The sequence below is a fragment of the Oncorhynchus mykiss genome, chromosome 24 (assembly GCF_013265735.2).
Source record: "Oncorhynchus mykiss isolate Arlee chromosome 24, USDA_OmykA_1.1, whole genome shotgun sequence".
NCBI classification, from domain to species: domain Eukaryota; kingdom Metazoa; phylum Chordata; class Actinopteri; order Salmoniformes; family Salmonidae; genus Oncorhynchus; species Oncorhynchus mykiss.
The window spans coordinates 4,172,683-4,198,124 of record NC_048588.1 but is presented as its reverse complement, the minus strand read 5'-3'; the positions used below and the strand labels follow the sequence as shown (position 1 = coordinate 4,198,124).

The following is a 25,442-nucleotide window of genomic DNA, read 5'->3' as shown; positions in this document are numbered from 1 at the left end:
TGTCAATACTGATAGGATCGAAAGAAAGGCAGCACTGCTCTCGGATCAGTTCTGTCTATTCATATCTTACTTTAACATTATAATAATTTCACAATACTGACAACGGATCAGCTCCTAGAGAGATTATCACCTAATGGCTGCAAATATTGAGGCGGCATATTCTAATGCTTAAACAATAATAATGCACAAATCAGAGATTTGGCATATCATTGCACACATTACATATCATGAAATGTATCGAGGTAAAAATTGCACAGTAGGCTAGCCAGCAAACTAGAACTCAATTGATTGAGCATGAAATTGATTTGAATCTGATTCAAATAAACAGGCCTATATACAGTGCCTTCAGAAAGTATTCAGACCCCTTGACTTTTTCCAATGTTATGAATTAAATAAAGAAAAAATCCTCAGCAATCTACACACAATACTCCATAATGAGAAAGCAAAAACAGGTTTAGACATTTTAGCAAATGTATTAAATATAAAAAAAACTGAAAAAACATCCTGTTTCCATTGATCATCATTGAGATGTTTCTACAACTTGATTGGAGTCCACCTGTGGTAAATTCAATTGATTGGGCATGATTTGGAAAGGCACACACCTCTCTATATAATAGGTCCCACAGTTGACAGTGCATGTAAGAACAAAAACCAAGTCATGAGGTCGAAGGAATTTTCTGTAGAGTTCCGAGACAGAATTGTGTTGAGGCACAGATCTGGGGAAGGGAACAAAAAAAATAATGCGGCATTGAAGGTCCCGAACACCACCGTGGCCTCCATCATTCTTAAATGAAAGAGGTTTGGAACCACCAGGACTCTTCCTAGAGCTGGCCGCCCGGTCAAACTACGGAGAAGCATGGTGGTGGCAGCTGTGGGAAATTTTTTCAATGGCAGGGAGGCTAGTCAGGATCAAATTAAAGATGAATGGAGCAAAAGTACAGAGAGATCCTTGATGAAAACCTGCTCCAGAGCGCTCAGGACCTCAGACAGGACAATGCAGGAGTGGCTTCCGGACAAGTCTCTGAATGTCCTTGAGTGGCCCAGCCAGAGCCCGAAACTCCCCAAATGCACGTGTGCCAAGCTTGTAGCGTCATACAAGAAGACTCGAGGCTGTAATCGCTGCAAAAGGTGCTTCAACAAAGAACTGAGTAAAGGGTCTGAATACTTATGTACATGTGATATTTCAGGTTTTTTTTTTACCTGTTTTTGCTTAGTCATTATGGGATATTGTGTGTAGATTGATGAGGGGGAAAAAACTATTTAATCAATTATAGAATCAGGCTGTAACCTAACAAAGTATGGAAGAAGCCAAGGGGTCTGAATACTTTTCCCAGAGGCACTGTATGTAGCCTATATACACATGCCTATTGTCTGTTTTTATATTTGTGTTTGTCCGTCTGCTCCCCACAGTCAACTCAGTTCGTATTTTGGAAACTTATAGTTTGCAACTTTGTATTTGTAGCAGTCAAACTACTTTCTTAAGTTATCTGCGTTCACAGAGACAGATAAACATCTTGATTCTATGTTTAGCTGAGACCTTCTGTTTAGTGTATAAAGTGACGAGGAAGGGTAAAAAATATATATATTTTAAAAAAAAGCATCTAACGACTCACTCCGCTGTTCTGAGGCAGTCGGGAAAATAATGAGCGTTTTCAAATGCAACTTTAGTAACAACGGTTTTGGACGAGACTGACTTGTAAAATGACCAAAATTACACTCTGCAGTCAATTTTGACAGTAGAATACGTGTTTCTGACTCATGTAGGCCATTTTCAAAAACGAGAAGTTGCTTTTTTTTTAGGGTCAGTCGCTCTTTAAGATGCTTTTGGGAAACTGGGCCCTGGTCTCCACAGCCACACTAAGACACAGCTGAGCTACAGATAACCCCTTGGTCTAGTCTTGGGGTCTAGTGCAGCTGATGTAGTGCAGCATATAACCAACAGTTATGGGCGTGGGTGATTAACAACTGTGTACTATATTTATCCTCTCAACAACAAAGCACACAATGTGCCACAGGAGCACTTTCGGCATTCTCTCTGCCTCGTCAAATCCAATACATCTGAAACCATCATGTTTTAGCAAACACATGAAGCTGACATGTACTAAACCAAGACACCTGTCTGACTAGATCACAGAGTGTTTTCCCATAAGGCCTTGCAGTGGAGAGGAAAACGTTGACCTCTCAGTCATTTCTCGGATCCCTGTAGTCATCCTGTTGCATGTACTGTAGTTGGTTAAAGTTGACCTTAAACCACAGATCTAGGATCAGATAACCATAGCCACAATTCTGGCTTTAACCATTAAGGAGATTAAGAAATATCTGATCTGGAATCAGTGGTTAGAGACGACTTCTACCCTGTCCCTCTGGCGTGTGAGAGGGGTTGATTAGTAGGTTTGGGGGCAGCTCAGGGCCAGTTACCGATTGACATGGTGCTACTGGACCATTAATTCTTTACTGCCATGCCCTGCTCTGCCCTGGCCTGGTGGAACCATGTTTCCACAGCCAGAGATCTGCCCGTAGGGCTCCCTCTGCCTCCACCCCGGAAAGTTCAAAAAAATAAACCGGCTACCTAACGACATCACCCCTGATCTCTGACCGATATGTCCAGTCTTTAGCGGTCGCCCGCGGCTCAGAGTGGCGTCGCACTTTGTCCACGCTTGTTTTCCCTTCCAGGAAAAAAACAGGAACAATAATCCAAGCCCAAAGTGACTGCTTGGTGAACAGACACCAACCCTGTCTAGTTCAGTATTTGTCGGAGGCCAATGTAAGGGGGGCTAAGGGTTAGGTAGTGTTTGTTCTTGTTTCCCCTCCATAGGGGAAAGGGAGAGGAAGGAGGGCTCTTTATGTGCCTTTTGTTCCCATATCCTGGGGGCAATTTCCCCTGCTGGCTCCATTGACACTGGAGAGAGGCCAGTTTCCCACTATGAGGACTCGCACCAAAACCAGAAACCTAACAGCTATTTCAATGGATAATATGTTTCCAAGCGCAAGCCTAAATAAATACACCGGCACGAAGGACCATTCTGACTTGATGCCGACTTAAGGAAGGGAGAATACAGGACGCCATATTGGGAGTAGTGTCACTTTCTCTCAACGTCAACCGTTTCAGTCAGAGGTCTCCACTGTGGCATCATCTCCACAAACTCTTTCACAAACCAGCTATCCTGATGAAATGACAAAGGCCAACTTACACACACACACACACACACACACACACACACACACACACACACACACACACACACACACACACACACACACACACACACACACACACACACACACACACACACACACACACACACACACACAAATATAAAAGGAAACCAGTAGAAAAAAGTGTCTGCTTAGCATAGCGTGTTAGTCTTCTTATGGGATAAAAAAAATTACCCATACAGTATCTCAACACAAACAGATGTCGTGGCTGGAGAGTGACGCATGATACAAGCCATTTCATGCTACTGTTGATGACAAATATCAAATCAAATCAAATCAAATATCAAATATCCCAGTGAGACAAAGAGTACTCCACACACACACACCTCGAATGCAAACATGTCCCTGATTCAGACTCGGACTGACGAGATCTTAGCACCAAAGATTAAACAAGTGCAACACACACACACACACCCATTTCCTATCAGACTTGATTCTACTGAAATGGATGACCGTACAATACCGGACACACAAACACTCAGACTTAGTGTCTCGGCGATGAGGCTGAAATTAAAGCTGTTTGTCCAACACTGGCTAGGAGAAGACTCCAAAAACACACACACAAACTAAAACCCTCAGAAGCCTTTGGAATGGAAATGCATTGTGACCCCACGCTGTATTGCAGTAGACAACGGCTAACGCCGTCACTTGATGAGGACTGGACTCTACTGTAGTCAGGTACTTATGTGTGTTAGCAACTGGCGAGCTAAGCTTTTTATATATATTTCTAAAAAACGTTTAAAAAAAACACAGTTTCAAACGGAATGTTAATCCGCGTGTGTGTGTGTGTGTGTGTGCGCGTCACTAATTGTAGTAGGTGATGCATCGGCATGTGTAGTGATCAATGTCAACACGCACACTGCCTTAATTAGAACCATGAGTAGACTGTAAAGGTAGAAATGAACAGAGCATTACAGTGTAGTAAACTGACCTAAGAAACCGAGCAGCCAGATTAGTCGTTAGAAAAGCAGTATGGTTAGTATTGCAACAAGTTAGTGAGGCATCATGGGACAGCTAGAGAACTGTGGGTAATAGTGTCCTGTTGGCGATGACCCAGCCAGTGGGGTGCAGGACACAGTCTCGTGTGTGTATGTCACTGGATGTCTGTCTGTGTGTGTGTGTGTGCGTGTGTAACTGTAAAATTGCGTGTGTAGGCAGGTGAGGTTTGTCCATTGTAGTCATCACTCTCCTCTGGCCAAGTTGTGTTTGTCGGGCTGTAATGAAAAGAAGGGACAAGTTCATATAAGCAGAAACTGTAAAGAAAGTAACAGATTGTAAGATAAAGCACACACACACACACTCTCTCTCTCTCCCCCTCTCTCTCTCTCTCTGTACCCTAGTGTCTCACCAAGGAGGATGATGGTCCCCGTCTGTGCCTCCTCTCAGACAAAGATCTTGGCGAGTGCGTCGGCGCCGGCCGAGGCGATGAAGGGCTGCGAGGGGTGGAAGGCCACGTCGTGAATGGCCTCGTCGTGCTTCTTCCTGTGGGCCGTGATCTCCTGCACACACGTCCTGTTGTCCAGCATCCACAGACGCACCGAACAGTCATGGCCTGCAGGGGGAAGCGGAGAGCACAGTAATGAGTGCGGCAGAATCGTCAACGGTATGCGGTTAGAAACAGTGTTCCTTAATCCTGATCCTGGGAACCAGGTTACAGCCCCAGGTGTGTGGTGCTAGAGGCCAAAAATCAAATCAAATGCAGATTTTTTGCCCCCCAGTTCCAATTACAAGTCAGGGTACTCACTGCCAGAGATGAGGTAAGTGCCTTTGGGGTCCGTGGTCAGACAGGTGACAGCATCCAGGTGTGCCACCATGGAGTGGATCACTTTTCCTGGTAACACACGCAGGTGGGCATTACATTTCATTAAAATGGTCAAAGAAAGTAACGTGGCTATGGGCTAGTTCGACCCAGACGAAACAGATGAGGCCTAACTCTGGCGTAGTTACAGAAAGGTAGGATTTGGCAGTGGACAGGGGGCTGACCTGTCTTGTTGTCCAGATAGCGGATAGTGCGGTTCTCGTGTGCGGTGATGGAGATGGGCTCAGAGGGGTGGCTGACCACACAGTTAATCAGCTTACTGCCTGCAGGGGGTGACACACACAGATCAGCTCACAGACACACACAGACCAGTATTGGAGGGAGATCCTCCTGGCTTCTCTTAAGGAAGAGAGGCACAGAATGATACATTTTTCAATATAGATATATATCCACTTTTCCCAGTCGTATGTGGTAAATTCCCTCTCCCCGCATGGTTACGAACGCACACTGCCTCCTTCAGTGCCAGATACGCACTTGTGACTCTCATAAAGGTCTGTAGCACAGTACATACAAATAAAATCTGAAAATACCTTTATATATATTTTTATATATATAAAAAGGTATTTTCAGATTTGATTGAACAGAGAGAGGATGACAGTAGGGAAAGACAAGAGGGAGGTTGCATCCTAGGGCAGTATGCCTGATTTGAACCTATGCCGACTAGGGGTGTAAGGGTACACGTATTCGTACCCGAACCGCTCGCTACAGGGACTTCGGTTCGGTCCGCACTGTGAAACCGAATTAATATATCTAAAAATGTAAAAACACTAGTCCTATAGGGTATGCCGACGCTGCATTGTAGGCCGATGCCTCTTGGGTAAATCTGAGTTGTCAAAAAAACGATGTAGGCCATTCCGTTAAAACACCTGGAGCCTATGTGCACGTTGTCATCAAAATTCTAATCATAAACTGTCATTCTCTGAGGATACTCCATCATTTGTTAAAATCTCCCATTTTAGGAAAATGTTGGTTTCATAGTAGATTACAGCAGCGATGGACAGGGAGTTGTGGATAAAACGCTAACAGTATGTCGCCATGTGCAACGAGAATATGTTGCCACATTTACGCCGACGTCAAACCTCGCATACCGGAGCAGGACGGAAACGCAAAGAACCAACACCACAACAGCGTCTCCCCTCTGCATTTAAGCAGCCGATTCTGACTGGGCCAAAGAAATGGGCAAGAGCTAGGCTATGTTCATATTTTTTTAGTTTTACAGTCTTTGGTTTATAGCCGTGGATATGCGTCCAGTCGGTGGTTGAGAATAGGGTGTTTCGGCACCTCGTTACAAACTTCCCTCTTGCACCCATTTTAGCAAACAGCCTAGTACCCGCTCTCAATCAATTAGCCGATGCACCCTGTGTTGAACGTGCTTAAAAGTGGCAGCCCATTACATTAACCCCAGAGTGGGAGATGCACTGTGCTTCTGACCTTCAATGAGAGTCACAAGTGCACTGAAGGAGGCGGTGTCATGGTGCGTTCGTAACCATGAGGGGGGAGGGAATTTACCACATAAGACTGGGAAAAGTCCACTTGAAATGGCAAACCAACTGGTAATTACTAGTGGGGAACTCGTCTATAATCCTGTTCTTCCCACATGGTGACCTCTGACAACATCGACTAAGGAAATGCCCTCTATAACAGCATTTTCGGCAGTTAAACGCAACAACAAAACAAGATTTATAAAAAGCAATCTATAATTGTGTTTTTTCTTTACTCTATAATTTGTTTCAAAGCATGATAGCTGTCCTTTTTAGTTTATGGTTGGCGCAGCTTGTTGGCCATTTGCCAATCTGCATTTTTCAACGAGTTCAAATCACACGAATGCATCCAACTGGCATTTACAACCTCACAGCTGGTAAATTCCCACCTCCCACGCGGTTACGAACGCAGCATCAGAGTGGAAACCTGAGAGGCCCAAACATAACGATCCGGTCACAACAGACAACGGCAAGAAACAGTCGCTGAACACCCCTGGCCAACACCGTACACATGCACTACCGCTCGACCAGCCAGGTCACAGGAAGCATTCTGACAGTATTAGAGCAGGCCCTTAGGTCTCACCGTCCTTGGTGCCGGTCTCCAGGACCATGATGCTCTGCTCTGTGTTGAGGTCATAGAGCAGCGTCTTGCCGCCGTCGAATGACACCACCGCCTGGTCGGGGTCAGAGTTCACAAAGGCCACCGAGGTGGGTGTTCCGTGCTCTGAGCAGGGGGGGGAGGGGAGAGAGAGTTAAGATATCACACACACAAAAACACACAAACATACACAGACACACACACACACACTCACCTTTCTCCTTGTTGAAGACGGAGAGACAGGGGGCAGAGTTCTGGGGTGCCCAGATGCGAACGGTCCCGTCTGCAGAGCAGGAGGCCAGCCGATGTTGGTGGGCAGAGTACGTCAGACCCCACACTGAGTCCTCATGACCCGACAACACACTGCTCTCTATACCCGGGTCTACACAACAAGAGAGACACGCACAAATGGATTCTACAACGGGATGAAACTTTCTTGCTCCTTGCTGAAACAAGCAAGGTGTTTTTTTACATGAAAAATAATGACTTTTATTCTGGTTAACTGGTGACACTGTCTGTGATTTATTTACAATTCAAGGCACACTTAACCAACGTGGCTACCACAGCATTCTGCAGCAATACGTCATCCCATCTGGTTTGCGTGGGACTATCATTTGTTTTTCAACAGGACAGTGACCCAAAACACACCTCCAGGCTGTGTAAGGGCTATTTGACCAAGAAGGAGAGTGATGGAGCGCTGCATCAGATGACCTGGCCTCCACAATCACCCGACCTCAACCCAAGAAAAGTGAAAACCCCTGTCCTAGGCAATGCCCCCTCCCTGCAGCAGCACAAAATGTGCGTCTGACCGTGGTCATTTGGCTGACCAATAACCGCCACAGCCCTAATGTCAGTCAATGTGTTTTTTCATGGAGATGATACTTGATCATGTGTGATCCACGGACTCAGAGCTGAATACGTTAGCTGGGGATAAACCTGGCTAGTCCTGACTGGTAGACTGGAAGCAAAAAAAGGTGACAGAGCGGTCAGACAGGGGTCAGGGGCTGACCGTAGTTGTCGTAGGGATCCACGTTGATGTCAGGGATCTTCCAGCAGCGCACGGTTCCGTCCAGACCCCCGCTGTAGCACGAGTCTCCGTCCTCTCCCATTGCCAGAGACAGAACTGCACCACTGTACACACACACACATACACACACGATTACACAAAGATGAGCTATTAACCCAGAAACACATGATAGTGTATGTGCGTGTGGTCTGAGCTCACCTGTGGGCTCTGAAGGTGTAGATGGGTTCAACGTCCAGCGCTGCATTTCTGTGGAGGCCAAGAACAACATCCATTTACACATGACAGCAGGGTTATAGCAAACTACCAGACCCCATTCAGTTTCTTTCCCACTCCTGGGCCTGTATTCATAAAGCATCTCAGAGTAGGAGTGATCGCTGATCTGGGATCAGTTATGCCTTTTTAAAATCACAATAAAGATGACAACATGGATAGGAGGGATCTGATCCTGGATCAGCATTCCAACTTTATGATTACACGCTCTGAAGACACGCCCTGATATTGGCGTGTTGTGGTCCTGCTATTCCTTAGACTCTTACTTCTTGGAGTGTATGGCCTTGTTGAGGTTCCACAGCTTCAGGGTTCCGTCCTCGGAGGCTGTGAGTAGAACGGCTTGGCTGGGGTGGAACGTCAACGCTCTGATGGCATCAAAGTGGCTGCGCAGCGTGAAGCGAGGGTTCCACGTCTTCTTGAACTCCTCCCGGTTATCTTGTAGCTGCACGCACACAGGTGTCAGATCGTTGGTGGGGTGTATTCATTTAGCAGCTGCTAACTTTTTTTTAAATGACTAAACTCAGATAAAGTACGTAAAAAAGATAATTGAGCCAAATATTTATAAAATCATCTTTGAAAATCAACAACCTCCAACATACAGCCTAGACAGCCAGGGAGAAACTAAAATTCCCCAAATGTCATTGCACGAGTCACTCAGAGAGCATAGGAACATGGCCTAAGCCATGGCTAAATGTGTGGAATTGCAGGAAATTAGCTTTAAAACTGAAATGTCTTCCCTCAGCCCCCCCCCCGTTATCTTTGCCACCGATGCTGAAAAGAAAATCATAGGAGAAACACTGTCGTATGTGCGTGTGCGCGTTCAAGTACTCACATCCACAGTGAGGTCGTTGTCGTTGGCGACGGTGAGGTCAGCCAGCTCCCCCAGGTTCATGTCTCCGCCCCCGACGGCGTCCAGGATGAAGACGTCGGAGGAAAAACCCAGAGCGCCACCTTTAAGGAGCGGAGAAAGAATGGCTCTCAATGCTAAACCCACTACCACATCAACCACCATCTGATCAAAAACACATCCCTTCCCCCCCTTTTCCAATACTAAAACAATTACCTCTTCAGAGCAGTATCCCTTTAGACGAGACAGAGCTACTCTGGTATTTGGTATTTTATTAGGATCCCCATTATCTGTTGCGAAAGAAGCAGCTACTCGTCCTGGCATCCACACAGAACATGACATAATACAGGAAACTGGCACAGTCAGACAGGGAGAGAGTTTTGGGGCTTCGGCTGTTGTCTTACCTTCCCCGGAGCGAGACTGTCCCAAAACAGAGGGGGGCGGGGAGGGTTTGGGGGGGAAGTCCGACATCAAGCCCTGTAACTTGTTCCTGCGGTTCTCTGAACCAGGCCAGAGGAGAGAGACACAACACACACAGTCATGCAGAGAGAGAGAGAGAGAGAGAGGGAGAGAGACACAACACACACAGTCATGCAGAGAGAGAGAGAGAGAGAGAGAGAGAGAGAGAGAGAGAGAGAGAGAGAGAAACACACAGTCATGCAGAGAGAGAGAGAGAGAGAGAGAGAGAGAGAGAGAGAGAAACACACAGTCATGCAGAGAGAGAGAGAGAGAGAGAAAGAGAGAGAGAGAAAGAGAGACAACACACAGTCATGCAGAGAGAGAGAGAGAGAGAGAGAGAGACAGACAGACAGACAGACAGACAAAGAGAAGTAAAGGGGGAAAGAACACATGGCCATGCACAGAGGAGACGATGAGCGAACAGAGAAATAGAAAGAGAGAAACCCACAAACAGACGAAGAGACACGGACCGAGAGACAGGCCACGAGGCGGATAAAGAGAGAAAGTAGACAGACACCAAACAGCATGCGTTATGCCAACAGAACACATTGCCTCAGATTGAGAGAGAGACACGTGGATGACAAAGTCAAACAACAAATGTGATAGAGACACACAGACAATGGTTAACCATAGACAATGGTTTATTGGCAGTAGAGGTGAGTGTACAGAACATATAACTCCCTAGAAAGAGAGAGAGGGACAGACAGACAGACAGAAAGAGAAGACAGACAGAAAGCTTGACAGACAGGTGTGGTTGAGGCGGTTGCTATGATGACGGCGTACCTAACTCCCGGCCGTCCCCTGAGATCCGGGCCTCTCCCGCCCCCTCCCCCTCCTCCCCTGATCCCAGGAAGTCAAACTCGCTCAGGGCATCCTCCGAGTCGTCTTCATCCTCCTCCTCGTCATCAGGGTCCAGGTCTGTGGTCGTGGGCTCAGTCCCCATCTGCACACACACACACACACACACACACAGAGAGAGAAGACCTTTAATACACTCTCTCACACACACAGGGGGGTATAACTACACACACTTTGCCGTGTTGACGTGATCGGAACCTTAACGCGCAGCTTCTTGTTCTTGTTGCGCTGCCCGTCTATACGGTCCGCGCCCATGCCCTGGAAGTCATCTTCCTCATCACTGTCATCCTCATCGTCATCCTGGCAGCCGTGTAGGAAGGGGATCTTATCCAGCACGGAACCACCCAGGCGCTCCTTAGAACCATCCTTCCCCGCCGCGTTCCTACCAACACACACACACACACACACACACACATCAGCGGCAACACACAACTCCCAACAACAATACTGACAGTTATAGGAATTTGACAAAGAACATGCAATTCACCAACACAGACAGAGTACTGATCAACTTCACAGTGACTACCATGGAGACAAGCTTCCATTCATCACTGTCCACAGCACCCTACACCCAGGACAGGGCTGTGCGTGTTGGGGGTCTCACCTCTTGATCTGCTCCTCTATCTGTCTGATGAGGAGTGACTCCCCCCCTGCCAGGGGCTCAGGGTCCGGGGCGGGCTGCTGCTCGCTGCTGGCCGGGGCGCCGTTAGCCTCGGGGCTGGTACGACCCAGCAGGGAGCGCACACGCTTCGAACGCATGTCCAGGATGGTGTCCGAGTAGCCCACCTCCTCCAGGTACCTACACACACACCGAACACACACACACGAGCAAACCATGGACACACACGATCAGCCTCTTCATTCAGACTCAACAGTTTGTTTAAAGGTGTTGAGGACAGTGCCGCTCTCGCTACGGTGAGGAAGCCTTGCTCTCGCTACGGGGAGGAAGCCTTGCTCTCGCTACGGGGAGGAGGCCTTGCTCTCGCTACGGGGAGGAAGCCTTGCTCTCGCTACGGTGAGTAGGCCTTGCTCTCGCTACGGGGAGGAAGCCTTGCTCTCGCTACGGGGAGGAAGCCTTGCTTTCGCTACGGGGAGGAAGCCTTGCTCTCGCTACGGGGAGGAGGCCTTGCTCTCGCTACGGGGAGGAGGCCTTGCTCTCGCTACGGGGAGGAGGCCTTGCTCTCGCTACGGGGAGGAGGCCTTGCTCTCGCTACGGGGAGGAGGCCTTGCTCTCGCTACGGGGAGGAGGCCTTGCTCTCGCTACGGGGAGGAGGCCTTGCTCTCGCTACGGGGAGGAGGCCTTGCTCCCGCTATGGGGAGAAAGCCTTACTTGCGCAGTAGCTGACGGCCCTCCTTCCAGGACATCTGATTGGCTGGCTCAGATTCAGACTCTGCTGGCCCATTAGGCACTGCGGGGTACAGGACGAGTCAATTAGAGGAGGAAGCGCCGATATAACAGAAGGAATCACCAGAGAAACACTTACAGCTCACACACACACACACACACACACACACACACACACACACACACACACACACACACACTTCAATGGTGAAAACGTGGAAACAGAAGCATAGGGAAGTTACTAGTTCTGCTTTAGAATGCATTAGATCTAGGCTACATTGTGAACCAATCATTAGACCATCCGAGAGGGTCCAATCCGGCCCGTTGGTGGAAAAAATGATATTTCATGTTTTTGTGTGTTAATATACTCTCTAAAGACCAAAACAGAAATGAGTAGAATTGATAAAGGACCTACATTCGTACAGTTTCTTGACTGTGTCCAACTCGCTAACAATCACAGAAATAAAAGGTAGAAAGTCAGGCAGCATCAAATTATGGCTAGAAGGACTCATTTTTTGCACATTTGGATGGCGAGGAAATATAACCCCAAAAAATGTTATTGAAGACCGAATGCGGCCCCCAGGGCAAAATGAGTTTGACACCCCTGGCCTAGAGCATACGTAGAGTCTACATAAGGTCATCATAGAGCCTGCATACCTTGTTCTGCCTCTGGTTTCTTCTCCCCTGGGCTCTGGTCACTGCCTGTCTTCAGCTTCTGGTGTTTGGACCTGCAGAGAGAGGAAGAACCACAAGATGGCAGTGTTACCCAAGCCTTACACTGTGTGTGTGTGTCTGTGTGTGTCTGTGTGCGTGCGTGCGTCTGACCTCTCTTGTTTAAGGGCGTACTCCAACATCTTAATCCGCCTGACCAGGTCCTGCTTCATGTTCTCCTGCCCCTTCCTCTCACCCTGCAGGAACGTCACCTGAGCCTGCGCGCGCACACACGCACAGGTCAAGCATATGAGCACACACACACACACACACACACACACAACATTACTGAGCATGCCACATCCCAGGCAAAGTTTGTTTGGACCACTCAAACAAATACAACGTACAGTGCAGAAATACCGTGGGTTTGGCTCCACAACCGAGCACCGGGCTAAGTAGCGGGTTGTGGACGGAGTGGCGTTCTGTATTTAGAACTTCTCCTGACCAGCAAACCCAGACATCTGGAGGGGGGAAACCATCGTGAGGAGAGAAGTGCGTGTGTGTGGTCCAATCGCTCTTCCCGGGCCCCAGAAAAGTAGAGCAGTCTAAAAATGCCGCCGGCACGTCTACCATGGCGGTCTGCACGAGGTCGACGCCAGCGAGACCTTACGGCTGGGATACGCAAACCGTACTCGCGCAAACATGAAGAATGTGACGGTGCTACTGCAAACCGAAACTACCTCTGCTGATGACGCATCACTTTGTGTGCAGCACCTCCCGTGCGTTTCAGATTGAAGCGTTCTATCTGGTTTAGCAGCAGCTACATGTCACGCCTACAGACTCCCGGTACTAAAATAGACCTGAAGGGCACTATGCTCAGAGCTGTGTCCGTCTGGGGATAGCAGAGGAGCGGCCAAGCCGGGTAGTGAAGGACCAGGTAGATGCACTGTGTTGGGTGCAGCCATTTTTCTAACGCTTTGTACACGCACTCACACACGCGCACACGTCTTCTTTACACACACTTCTTTGGAGTGTCCCTTTCATCCCAGATAAGCATCAGTCATCTCTCCCACTGTCCCCGACATTCCTGGAAATATATACTCCCACTTCTGTCTCCACTGGCGCCCTGCAATCTGACATGGCTTTACTTGCCGTGTGTGTGTGTGTGTGTGTGTGTGTGTGTGTGTGTGTGTGTCTGTTGTGCTGTGGTACAGTGTACGCACAGGAGGAGCACGTCATCTGTCCATGTCAGAGTACCATGACGATCCATGAACATCGCGTCCCCTCCCTGTCTGAACAACAGGATCTTGTCCAATCCAGGGGCCCCGTTTTAAACACGCACCTTTCCTTCCTTCCTTCCTTCCTTGCTGGAAGAGCTGGACTGCGGACAGAAATAAGGTGGGAATTGAACTTCACCAGGGCCATCCAATCATATACATATCAGCAAGGACCTCATGGGCGGGAGGGAGGGATGATGCATTTCAAAAGTATTGGAGTAGATCCTGAGTCTGGAAGTGTGGCCAGTAGAGGTGAGAGAAGGAGTCTTACTTTAGGCGATTTACTTCACTCTGATGGCTTCCCTACAGATCAGTGATCTGTGATCAAACCCACATCAAAAGTTCAAGCATATACACTATATACACACACACACACACACACACACACGTATTTGGACCCCCCCCCCCTTCAAATGAGTGGATTCGGCTATTTCAGCCGCACCCGTTGCTGACAGGTGTATAAAATCGAGCACACAGCCATGCAATCTCCATAGACAAAAAAAATGGCAGTAAAATGGCCTTACTGAAAAGCTCAGTGACTTTCAACGTGGCACCGTCATAGGATGCCACCATTCCAACAAGCAAATTCTTCACATTTCTGCCCGGCTAGAGCTGCTTCAGTCAACTGTAAGTGTTTGATGGAAGTGGAAATGTATAGGAGCAATAAGGACACAACCGCGAAGTGGTAGGCCACAAGCTCACAGAACAGGACCGCCGAAGCGCATAGCGTGTAAAAATCGGCTGTCCTCAGTTGCAACACTCACTGCTGAGTTCCAAACTGCCTCTGGAAGCAACTTCAGCACAAGAATTGTTCCTCGGGAGCTTCGTGAAATGGGTTTCCATGGCCGAGCAGCCGCACACAAGCCTAAGTTCACCATGCACAACGCCAAGTGTCGGCTGGAGTGGTGTAAAGTTCGCAGCCATTGGACTCTGGAGCAGTGGAAACGCGTACTCTGGGCTGATGAATCGCGCTTCACAATCTGGCAGCAAGGTCCACACAGAAATGGTGTGTCGAGATTGGTGGTGTGGAAGAACTTGACTGACCTGCACAGAGCCCTGACCTTAACCCCATCAAAACACCTTTGGGATTTTTATTTTTATTTTACTTTTATTTAACTAGGCAAGTTAGTTAAGAACAAATTCTTATTTTCAATGACGGCCTCGGAACAGTGGGTTAACTGCCTGTTCAGGGGCAGAACGACAGATTTGTACCTTGTCATGAATGGGAACGCCGACTGTGAGCCAGGCCTAATCGTTGCACAATATCAGTGCCTGCCTGACCCCACTAACGCTCTTAGTGCAGCAATGTTCCAGCATCTGGTGGAAAGCCTTCCCAGAAGAGTGGAGGCTGCTCTAGCAGCAAAGGGGGGAGGTGGGGGGGGGCAACTCCATATTAATGGCCATGATTTTGGAATGAGATGTTCGACGAGCAGGTTGTCCACATATACTTTTGGTCACGTAGTGTCTCGCAAGGTCTACGAACAAACTCCCTAATCGTTTTAGTGTAGACTCTAGTGTAGTGGACTGGATCCTTGACTGTCTTACTAGCAGAACCCAGAGGGTGAGGTTGCATGGGAGCCTGGCAGGGAAGCAGGCATTCTCAACAGGCTCACCCCAGGGTTGTGTCCTCGCCCCTCCTCTATATCCTGCACACTGATGAGTGTCATAGCCAGTGCAAGAACCAGCACATCCTAAAGTTTGCGGACGACTCAGAAATAGTCTGTCTGCTTCAGACGATGAAACTAGCCCCGGGGCCTGTTGAGGAGTTTGTTCATTGGTGCCACGGCGGTTTCCTACAACTGAATGTGACAAAAAACCAAAATATATGTGTATGGACTTCAGGTGTCAACTCCCTACCTCTCAGAACACTATCCTCATGGCCCAGGTGGTAGACACCATCGCCAATTATAAATATCTTGGGACCATGATTGATGATCAATTGAGCTTTGAGTGCAACACTGACATGATGTGCGAGAAGTACCAGCGACACCTTTTCAGGAAACGGGCAAAAGTTCCAGGTTGACAGGACCTTGAAGACTCTCTTTTATAAAGCGTACATTGAAATCGGTCCTACCATTTTCTTTGATCTGTTGGCATGGTAACCTCGGTATCAAAGCAACAACAACCAACAAAAAAGCACTAGCTAGGATAGTAAAAGTGTTAAGATCACAGCAGTCCAGCAGCGTTGTCTGTCTGACCTGTACAGCAGATGAGTGCTGAGGAAGTTAGAATCTATCCTGTCTGGCTGTGCCCGCCCCCGACACCAGGATGTTCCATGTCCTACCCTCTGGCTCCCGGTGTAGATTCCCCCAACTGTTAAGACTAACAGGTACAAGCACTCATTTACCTTTGACCCCTACGGCCATTGGCCTTGTGAATACAGGGACGAGGTTAGTCTGTCCTAACTAGTTTTATTGCCCTGGTTGTCATTACATGGGCCGATGATGCTAACGCGGTCAGCATTTTTTAATCCGCACATTTGAATGATGTGCGCTGTGCACATTCTCCAAAATGTCACGTCAACTTTACTTGCCTTCTATGTAGGCCTTACTTTACACGATTGCTGCTGCTAATGGTTGATCATGAGCAATGTTATATTGATATTGACGGCTGCCAACCCATGACTCATGCACTAGCATTGTATGTACGTCTACGTACTCCTTGGTGCCAAAAAACAATTGCCCTCTGGGACAAATTAAGTCACAACCTGAACCAAAAGAAACAGCTGTGACCTGTAATATAAAGGGCATCAACTATGTTATAAACATGCCTGTTGAACACTGGCACATAAACCAACAACAGTCTTAGCACAAAGATAGGCTAAACAACTACCTTTCGGAGTAAAAACACTACAGCACTCTCTATATGGCTCTCTCAGAAGTTGGCCTGCTGAGGAGTTCTGACTGGCGCATTTCATCAGTCAGCCCCCCCGCCCCCGCCACCACCGCTGAACAGGGTCAAGGGCAGCTCTTCCTCTCCTTTACCTCTATGTCATCCTCCATCCCTCTGGGACCCATCAGCCAACAAGTAGAGCAGAGGACTTTTCTGGGACAGGGAACGAGAGAGAGAGAGAGAGAGAGAGAGAGAGAGAGAGAATGATAGAGAGAGAGAGAGAGAGAGAGAGAGAGAGAGAGAGAGAGAGAGAGAGTGTGTGGGTGTGTGTGCATGTGTAGGTGAGTGTGCGAGAGCGCTTAAGTTGTGCAAAAAGTCTGCATGTGTGACTTTGCGTGTGTCAGTGTGAGAAAGAAAGGCCAAATGAAGTGTGAGAGAGCCCAGAAGTGTGCGAGGGGTGAGCGAAGCACAGTACTGTACATACGCGTGTCATGCATGAGAGCACTGGGCATTTCATTAGAGCTGAGAGAAGGGCACTACGGGCCCCACTTAACATGCCCCAGCAGGAAGTGGTGTCATCTGGGTCACCACTAGTCGGAGTGCCACTGTTCTTGAGTGTCAACGGCTACAAAGCGCTCTGTCCTTCCATTTATGGCAAGTAGCAACTGTGGCGCAACGTTGAAATCTAATCTGACATTTATGAGCCAGCTAGGAGTGCTGTAGGTCCTTGATCAGCACCGACTGTACTAAGCCGAATGAAGTAGGACACGAGATGTAGAGACTCTTTTCTCTACAGACTCAGCAGGAGTATATTCAGATATTCAGTAGAGAAATGACTTTGTTTGATTTGGACCCCCTCTACAGTTCTACGGGACAGATATAGCCTGACAGAGGTGAGAGGCCTGCGGGTTTTATAGCTGTATCCCTCGTCCTCGCTTTCTTAAAGGAATCACTGATCTTACCTGACCGGATAGGATTAAGCCAGGGCTGCCGCCACATAGCTTTGACCTATCCCCGGTCATGCGAGATCAGTGATGAATAACAGGGCCCAGAGCTGTGCCACCTGTCTGTCTGTCCCCTGGCATGGCCTGCTGGCTGTGGTCACATGGCCCTGTGGCTCTGCTCTGGGGACGTCACACCTGGCCCACCCTTCGCGGGGGTCAATGACAACCGGATGCATCTGGTTGTCAGAGAAATTGAGAGAGAGAGCCTGTGACGTGACCTACGCGTTTGGGCGTCAACAAGGCGACACTGAACTGGATTGGTTGAACAGTGCAGAAGAAAAATATATCTTGTCAGGACCAGAAAGAAACGCCTGCTACGTTAGGTCACACCTGGCCTAGCCAACTGCTCGACCCAGCCCCGCCACAGCCTGGCTGGCTGTCACAGGAGACAGAGTGCCACACAGGTGTTCCCGTTTAACGACACGATTCAGCCCTAAAAAAGATACCACTGGCACACCATACACGCCCTGTCAATGTCACATACGCATACAGTCACATGGCAGGGAAGGCCAATGGTTTCCACACACCAGGCAGTCATCAATCAACTTTTGGTTTGAGACAGAGCACTAGCCCAGAGGAAACTGTAGGCTATTATTCTGTATAGTGTTGTGTGTTCTGTGTGTATGTTCATGGAGGCTGTGTGTGTGTTCGCCACAGGGCTATCTCTATTTTAGCAGCCACTGGTGTCCTCTTATGTAAACTGCTGGGCTACTGTTTGAACAGGGCACCCAAACGCCTCTCTCTCTCTCTCTCTCTGTCTCTCTCTCTGTCTCTCTCTCTCTCTCATGCTGTTTGGTGTTTGTCTACTTTCTCTCTTTATTCGCCTCGTGGCCTGTCTCTCGGTCCGTGTCTCTTCGTCTGTTTGTGGGTTTCTCTCTTTCTATTTCTCTGTTCGCTCATCGTCTCTTTCTGTGTGCATGGCCATGTGTTCTTTCGCCCTTTACTTCTCTTTGTCTGTCTGTCTGTCTGTCTGTCTGTCTGTCTGTCTGTCTGTCTGTCTGTCTGTCTGTCTGTCTGTCTGTCTGTCTGTCTGTCTGTCTGTCTGTCTGTCTGTCTGTCTGTCTGTCTGTCTGTCTGTCTGTCTGTCTGTCTGTCTGTCTGTCTGTCTGTCTGTCTGTCTGTCTGTCTGTCTGTCTGTCTGTCTGTCTGTCTGTCTGTCTGTCTGTCTGTCTGTCTGTCTGTCTGTCTGTCTGTCTGTCTGTCTGTCTGTCTGTCTGTCTGTCTGTCTGTCTGTCTGTCTGTCTGTCTGTCTGTCTGTCTGTCTGTCTGTCTGTCTGTCTGTCTGTCTGTCTGTCTGTCTGTCTGTCTGTCTGTCTGTCTGTCTGTCTGTCTGTCTGTCTGTCTGTCTGTCTGTCTGTCTGTCTGTCTGTCTGTCTGTCTGTCTGTCTGTCTGTCTGTCTGTCTGTCTGTCTGTCTGTCTGTCTGTCTGTCTGTCTGTCTGTCTGTCTGTCTCTCTCTCTCTCTCTCTCTCTCTCTCTCTCTCTCTCTCTCTCTCTCTCTCTCTCTCTCTCTCTCTCTCTCTCTCTCTCTCTCTCTCTCTCTCTCTCTCTCTCTCTCTCTCTCTCTCTCTCTCTCTCTCTCTCTCTCTCTCTCTCTCTCTCTCTCTCTCTCTCTCTCTCTCTCTCTCTCTCTCTCTCTCTCTCTCTCTCTCTCTCTCTCTCTCTCTCTCTCTCTCTCTCTCTCTCTCTCTCTCTCTCTGCTCTCTCTCTCTGCTCTCTTCGTCTGTTTGTGGGTTTCTCTCTTTCTATTTCTCTGTTCGCTCATCGTCTCTTTCTGTGTGCATGGCCATGTGTTCTTTCGCCCTTTACTTCTCTTTGTCTGTCTGTCTGTCTGTCTGTCTGTCTGTCTGTCTGTCTGTCTGTGTCTGTCTGTCTGTCTCTCTCTCTCTCTCTCTCTCTCTGCATGACTGTGTGTTCTCTCTCTCTCTCTCTCTCTCTCTCTCTCTCTTCTGGCCCGAGTTCTGCTGCTAATTGAGCCTGTGAAAACTAGACCACACACACACACTCACGTTCATGCACAGTAATCCTTCCCAGTAAGACTCTAGTGGTGGTGGTGACATACTTCTGACTTCAATCCCCACACTGCTATAAGATCAGCACGGCCAGTTTGTTATGGTTCATCCATATTATATAAAGTTCCTACTTCTAACTAGGCTATAGCCTATAGGGTAGAGGGAGCGGGAGAGTGAAATACACTGACAGCAGTGGAATGCTATTGCTTTTCTACACAGACCTTTAGGCTATTGTAAATAATCAAGCAAACTCGTATTTCATCAGCTCATGTTCATTCAGCATCCTTATAATTAAACGTGCTGACAGGAGAAGGCCACGTGATGGGGAAAGCAATAAAAAAAAACACGCTTTGCACTCCCCAGGCAGGCATGAGTGTACATGTGAACGTGTGTAAACGGCGGAAGAACCGCATTACGTCATCGGTCTTTTTAGTGTGTGTGTGTGTGGCTCCGGGATTTACAGACGCATCACTGAATCCCTGTTGTAATTGACAGTGAGTCACGTGACCCACCATAATCTCGCAGAGAGAAAAATAGAAACCATGATGGGGTTGAAGAACAGCGGAGTCCAACCATCTGGCGTTAATTACCGTTGGGGCAACTCTACAAAGCCTATTGACACCGCCACCTGTGTGATCCGCTATAATTAGACAATGTGGACTATATGTCTGGCTGCGTTGGGATCAGCGTGTGGCTCGGACAGTGACTGCGCCTCAATGTGAAACACACGGATAATTGAGCGTCCTGTGATTGATGGTGAACATTAAATAAATCCACAACCCAGTGTTTTAGACTAGTCAAGAACGGTGAAATTTTTTTGGAACCCCCAAATATTGGGTTTGGTTTGATCACACAAAAAAGCTTTAGAACTGCTATCCAGGAGCATAGGGGTGAATAGGTTCGCGATTATGTGGACAGTAATTCTGTCCGATTGGGGAAAGTATTGAGGAGCGATCGTGACTTCTGTGGGATGTTGGCAATGCTAGGCTAGCTTTTTTCTCAATCGTAACAAGCTAGTAATACATAGTCTACACAGCTATTGCTTGATGATAACACTATAATTACCCTGAGTTCATCTCGCTCGGCTTCCCAACGATATTTCTCGGTCTGGAAGCGTCCCCATTCGAACTGGATAAAGTGCAAGATCCCGGGAAGCGATAGGCCTGCGTCGCCGTCTTGTGGTTCTCGAGGCTGCGACGATCCAGCCATCGCTGCCGCTGCTGCTGTTGTCGCCTGCCCGAGCACTGATTTCGGCCCGTTCGGGTTGCGCCCCACGCCGCTGCCTCCAGAGTTCTGGTTCGTTCCCCCTGCTACTCCGCCGGATCTTTCCGCCTCCATTTTAGCGCTTTGAGCTTTCGCCAGGACAGGGAGGTGGGGAAAACAAGTAGCGATAACAATAACAACAACCCCGTCCCTCACAAACCCAGCTCTAACGCTCGAACCTTCTTTCTTCCTCTCTCGCGTAAAGAGTAAATGCAAGAACTCCCGTGGAGGAACGGTGCCAAAAAATGAGCTAAGAGCAAATCTACTACAGGGGGGGGGGGGTCGTTTTTTCCCCTCTCTCTCCCGTTACAGTAACCAAGGACGTCGCTTCCTGCCATATTGTGATCTCACGCAAGCTTCCTGTGGTCGTTTCCAAAACAGCAAAGCAAGGGTATAACGTTACAGACCGCGGTGTTGATAATAATCTAGAACTCCCAGTGTATGAACACTTCTTTAGTTTATTTGTCAGTATAACATTCACATTTTACACTGTCAGTAAGCGCTATTGCACCGGTGGTGTCTCCGTGTTTGTGCTTGGCTCAGCCACCTTTCCACACAGCGAGCAAATTCGATGTAACGCTCCGCGCATTATGGTTTGTATGCTATTTCATTCTAACGAGTTGGAGAATGTTAGGCAATATAACGGGGAGAACGTGATTCACATTGGAAGACAAACGAGTCCTGCATATGAAGCGTTTATAGGGGTCATTTTGTGGGGTGGTCTTTATGAAATGATGGAGAATGATCATGGTTGCATAGAAGCCATGCATTATAGGTGTAGTCTACTGTCAGCATTAAATTGACAGCATAAAAAGTACATTGCATGATGCAGACACCGTTCTAGGTACTGGAAATGTGGTAGTATTGCTGTAGCAATACTTGACAGCCTACGGTAGCAATTCTAGAAGGGAGCATAGGCCTATACTTACACGGAGCATCAATTTGAAGCATCTCCGTGGCTCATTTTGGCTGTAATTTATAGTTACGGTTACAATCTAGGTCAAAGTATTGGCCGAAGAGAACTAGGGCAATCCAGTCCATGTATGTGAGACACACTGCACCTAGTCCCTTGACGTTTGAATATAATGTAATAAACTAGACTACAGCCTCTAAAGCCTATCACAGCCATCTGAAGTGCTTTAGAATCCTTTTTTTAAGGACTCATTTTAAATTCCTGTGTTTTCTGTGTATTTCAGCTATTCCAGCAGCTGGCCATTACTCTTCCGATGCACATAGGCTGTAGCTCTTTACCGATGGGGTCCTGATGTTTATGGACAGGCTTTCTGAATAGAGAGCTCCATCCTATACCTTCTCCTTTCCCTGAGCCAGACGAGTGCAGCAAGAGGTGCCATGCGGGTGAGTTTCTGCCAGGGCCTTCTGACTGGAGCCATCGCTCTGAACCTGCTCATCCTTTACTATGTGTTCCAAGCCCAGCAGCAGATGATGGAGAAACGCCGGGACCCAGGAAGGGGCTCCAGGAAGGCTGCCTTACCTGCTTCCGGGCTGGAGGGCGGCATGGGGGGCCTGGTAGGGATTGGCGCAGGGATGGTTGGCGCTGGAGGTGTCGGGGGAGAGGGGAACAGCCACGGCCCTCGTGTGACTGTCCTCCTACGGGAGTTTGAGAATTTTGAGACCTACGTCGGTGATGTGGCACGCTCCTTCCTGCACCAGAGACCTGAGCTGCCCTTCCTGGCTGTGTCTGACACCCCGCCCTACCCCCCTCTGTCTCTCCCCGAGGGGGCCCGTCTCCTGGTGCTCTCCCCCAGCCCCGAGCAGCCTCCGCAGGCCCACCGGCCAGAGTTTCACATTCAGACAGAGTTTGTGCTGCTGGTGCCTGACGGGGTGGAGCTGGAGCAGGGCCGGGCTGTGGAGAGGCTGATCCGGGAGCTGGAGGGGGAGGGTGGGGCTGGTGGCTTCCCCAGTGTTGGCACGCTCGACCGTTCAGTGCCTGCACCTGCGGGTCAGCCTTAGAGAGTGGACGGCCACCTATTCCACAGCGGCGTCTGGGACCAGTGGTAGCGTGTGTACAGCCCTTCAGGGGGACGTGGTGGTCCTCATCCGCTCTGAGGACCTCTTCAACCTGTCTGTCCCACTGGGGAGGCCCCTGCTGCCCTCACTCTTCATCCAGACCTCCCTGCATGGCTGGAAGGTCAAGCTCCTGGAGAGCCCCTGCTTCTCCCCAGCCACCGGCCTCTCTTCAGCTCAGCCCACAACCAGTGGAAGGCAGACAGCCATCTGAAGGAGGCCACTAGCCAGCTGATGAGGAACTTTGGGCTGAAGCGTCTGCTACTGGCTGATGGGAAGGAGCAGTGGCACGGCTGTGGGAAGGAGACGAAGCGTTGCTTCGGTACTGTCCGGGACGACACCCCTGAGTACCTGTACCTGGAGCGCTGGACACCTCCCTGCTGCCTGCGCGCCCTCCGCGAGACCACCAAGTATGTGATCAACATCCTGGAGAGCTCCGGGGTGCGCTACTGGCTGGAAGGAGGCTCCCTGCTGGGGGCGGCCCGCCACCAGGACATCATCCCCTGGGACTATGATGTGGACCTGGGCATCTACCTGGAGGACGTGCCCAACTGTGACTACCTGAAGAACCTGGACTCTGGTTCTCTGGTGGATGCTAACGGCTATGTGTGGGAGCGGGCAGTGGAGGGGGACTTCTATCGGGTGCAATACAGCGAGGCTAACCACCTCCACGTGGACCTGTGGCCCTTCTACCCGCGGAACGGCGTCATGACCAAAGACACGTGGATGGAGCACAAACAGGATGTGGAGTTCCCCGAGCACTTCCTGCAGCCGCTGGTGCCGATGCCTTTCGCCGGCGTCACCGCCTACGGCCCGAACAACCACCGCGCCTTCCTGGAGCTCAAGTTTGGGGAGGGGGTCATCGAGAACCCCCAGTACCCAAACCCTGCCAAGAAGAGGCTGGATAGGAGCCGGCTGTGAGGGAGGGGTGTGGCTGGGACCTTTGGAGCTTTCATGTGGCCCGACAAAAGGACAAAACGATTCGAGCCACAACCCAAAACATATACAGTTGAAGTCGGAAGTTTACATACACCTAGGCCAAATGGATTTAAACTCAGTTTTTCACAATTCCTGACATTTAATCCGAGTAAAAAATCCCTGTCTCAGGTCAGTTAGGATCACCACTTTATTTTAAGAATGTGAAATGTCAGAATAATAGTAGAGAGAATTATTTATTACAGCTTTTATTTCTTTCATCAGATTCCTAGTGGGTCAGAAGTTTACATACACTCAATTAGTATTTGGTAGCATTGCCTTTAAATTGTTTAACTTGGGTCAAACATTTCAGGCAGCCTTCCACAAGCTTCCCACAATAAGTTGGGTTAATTTTGGCCCATTCCTCCTGACAGCTGGTGTAACTGAGTCAGGTTTGTAGGCCTCCTTGCTTGCACACACTTCTTCAGTTCTGCCCATAAATGTTCTATAGGCTTGAGGATAGGGCTTTGTGATGGCCACTCCAATACCTTGACTTTGTTGTCCTTAAGCCATTTTGCCACAACTTTGGAAGTATGCTTGGGTCAATGTCCATTTGGAAGACCAAGCTTTAACTGATGTCTTGAGATGTTGTTTCAATATATCCACATAATTTTCTCTTCTCATGATGCCATCTATTTTGTGAAGTGCACCAGTCCCTCCTGCAGCAAAGCACCCCCACAACATGATGCTGCCACCCCCGTGCTTCACGGTTGGATTGGTGTTCTTTGGTTTGCAAGCCTCCACATTTTTCCTCCAAACATAACGATGGTCATTATATCCAAACAGTTCTATTTTTAGACCAGAGGACATTTCTCAAAAAAGTACGATCTTTGTCCCCGTGTGCAGTTGCAAACCGTAGTCTGGCTTTTTTATGGCGGTTTTGGAGCAGTGTGTTCTTCCTTGCTGAGCGGCCTTTCAGGTTATGTCGTAATAGGACTGGTTTTTACTGTGGATATAGATACTTTTGTACCTGTTTCCTCCAGCATCTTCACAGGGTCCTTTGCTGTTGTTCTGGGATTGATCTGCACTTTTCGCACCAAAGTACGTTCATCTCTAGGAGGCAGAACACTTCTCTTTCCTGAGCGGTATGACGGCTGCGTGGTCCCATGGTTTTTATACTTGCATACTATTGTTTGTACAGATGAACGTGGTACCTTCAGGCGTTTAGAAATTGCTCCCAAGGATGAACCAGACTTGGAGGTCTACAATTATTTTTCTGAGGTCTTGGCTGATTTCTTTGGATTTTCCCATGATGTCAAGCAAAGAGGCACTGAGTTTGAAGGTAGGCCTTGAAATACATCCACACTTCCAATTTACTCAAATTATGTCAGAAGCTTCTAAATCCATGACATCATTTTCTGGAATTTTCCAAGCTGTTTAAAGGCACAGTCAACTTAGTGTATGTAAACTTCTGACCCACTGGAATTGTGCTACAGTGAATTATGAGTGAAATAATCTGTCTGTAAACAATTGTTGGAAAAATT

General features: G+C 48.6%; 1 protein-coding gene and 1 pseudogene across 1 annotated transcript; one reads left to right on the top strand and one right to left on the bottom strand.

The window, feature by feature from the left end:
* Nucleotides 1-1,591: 1,591 nt before the first annotated feature.
* LOC110503494 (striatin-4) lies at nt 1,592-21,896 on the bottom strand. The gene is made up of 19 exons (XM_036961064.1): nt 21,888-21,896; nt 20,761-21,258; nt 12,746-12,849; nt 12,578-12,648; nt 11,906-11,984; nt 11,180-11,374; nt 10,774-10,957; nt 10,501-10,660; nt 9,663-9,758; nt 9,244-9,362; nt 8,678-8,853; nt 8,340-8,387; nt 8,124-8,245; nt 7,329-7,496; nt 7,100-7,240; nt 5,200-5,298; nt 4,961-5,047; nt 4,565-4,768; nt 1,592-4,430 (listed from the first exon to the last, which is right to left on the bottom strand). The coding sequence occupies exons 1-18, from the start codon at nt 21,894-21,896 to the stop codon at nt 4,599-4,601; spliced, it is 2,526 nt and encodes an 841-aa protein (XP_036816959.1). The 3' UTR covers nt 1,592-4,430; nt 4,565-4,598.
* Nucleotides 21,240-24,105, top strand: LOC110503493 (annotated as a pseudogene).
* Nucleotides 24,106-25,442: the final 1,337 nt, after the last annotated feature.

Excerpts from the sequence above, each read along its gene's own strand:
- LOC110503494 (XM_036961064.1), bottom strand. Across the intron at positions 11,985-12,577 it reads GAAACCAGAGGCAGAACAAG|TGCCTAATGGGCCAGCAGAG; the intron begins GTATGCAGGCTC and ends TGTACCCCGCAG. Across the intron at positions 8,388-8,677 it reads AAGGCCATACACTCCAAGAA|AAATGCAGCGCTGGACGTTG; the intron begins GTAAGAGTCTAA and ends TGGCCTCCACAG.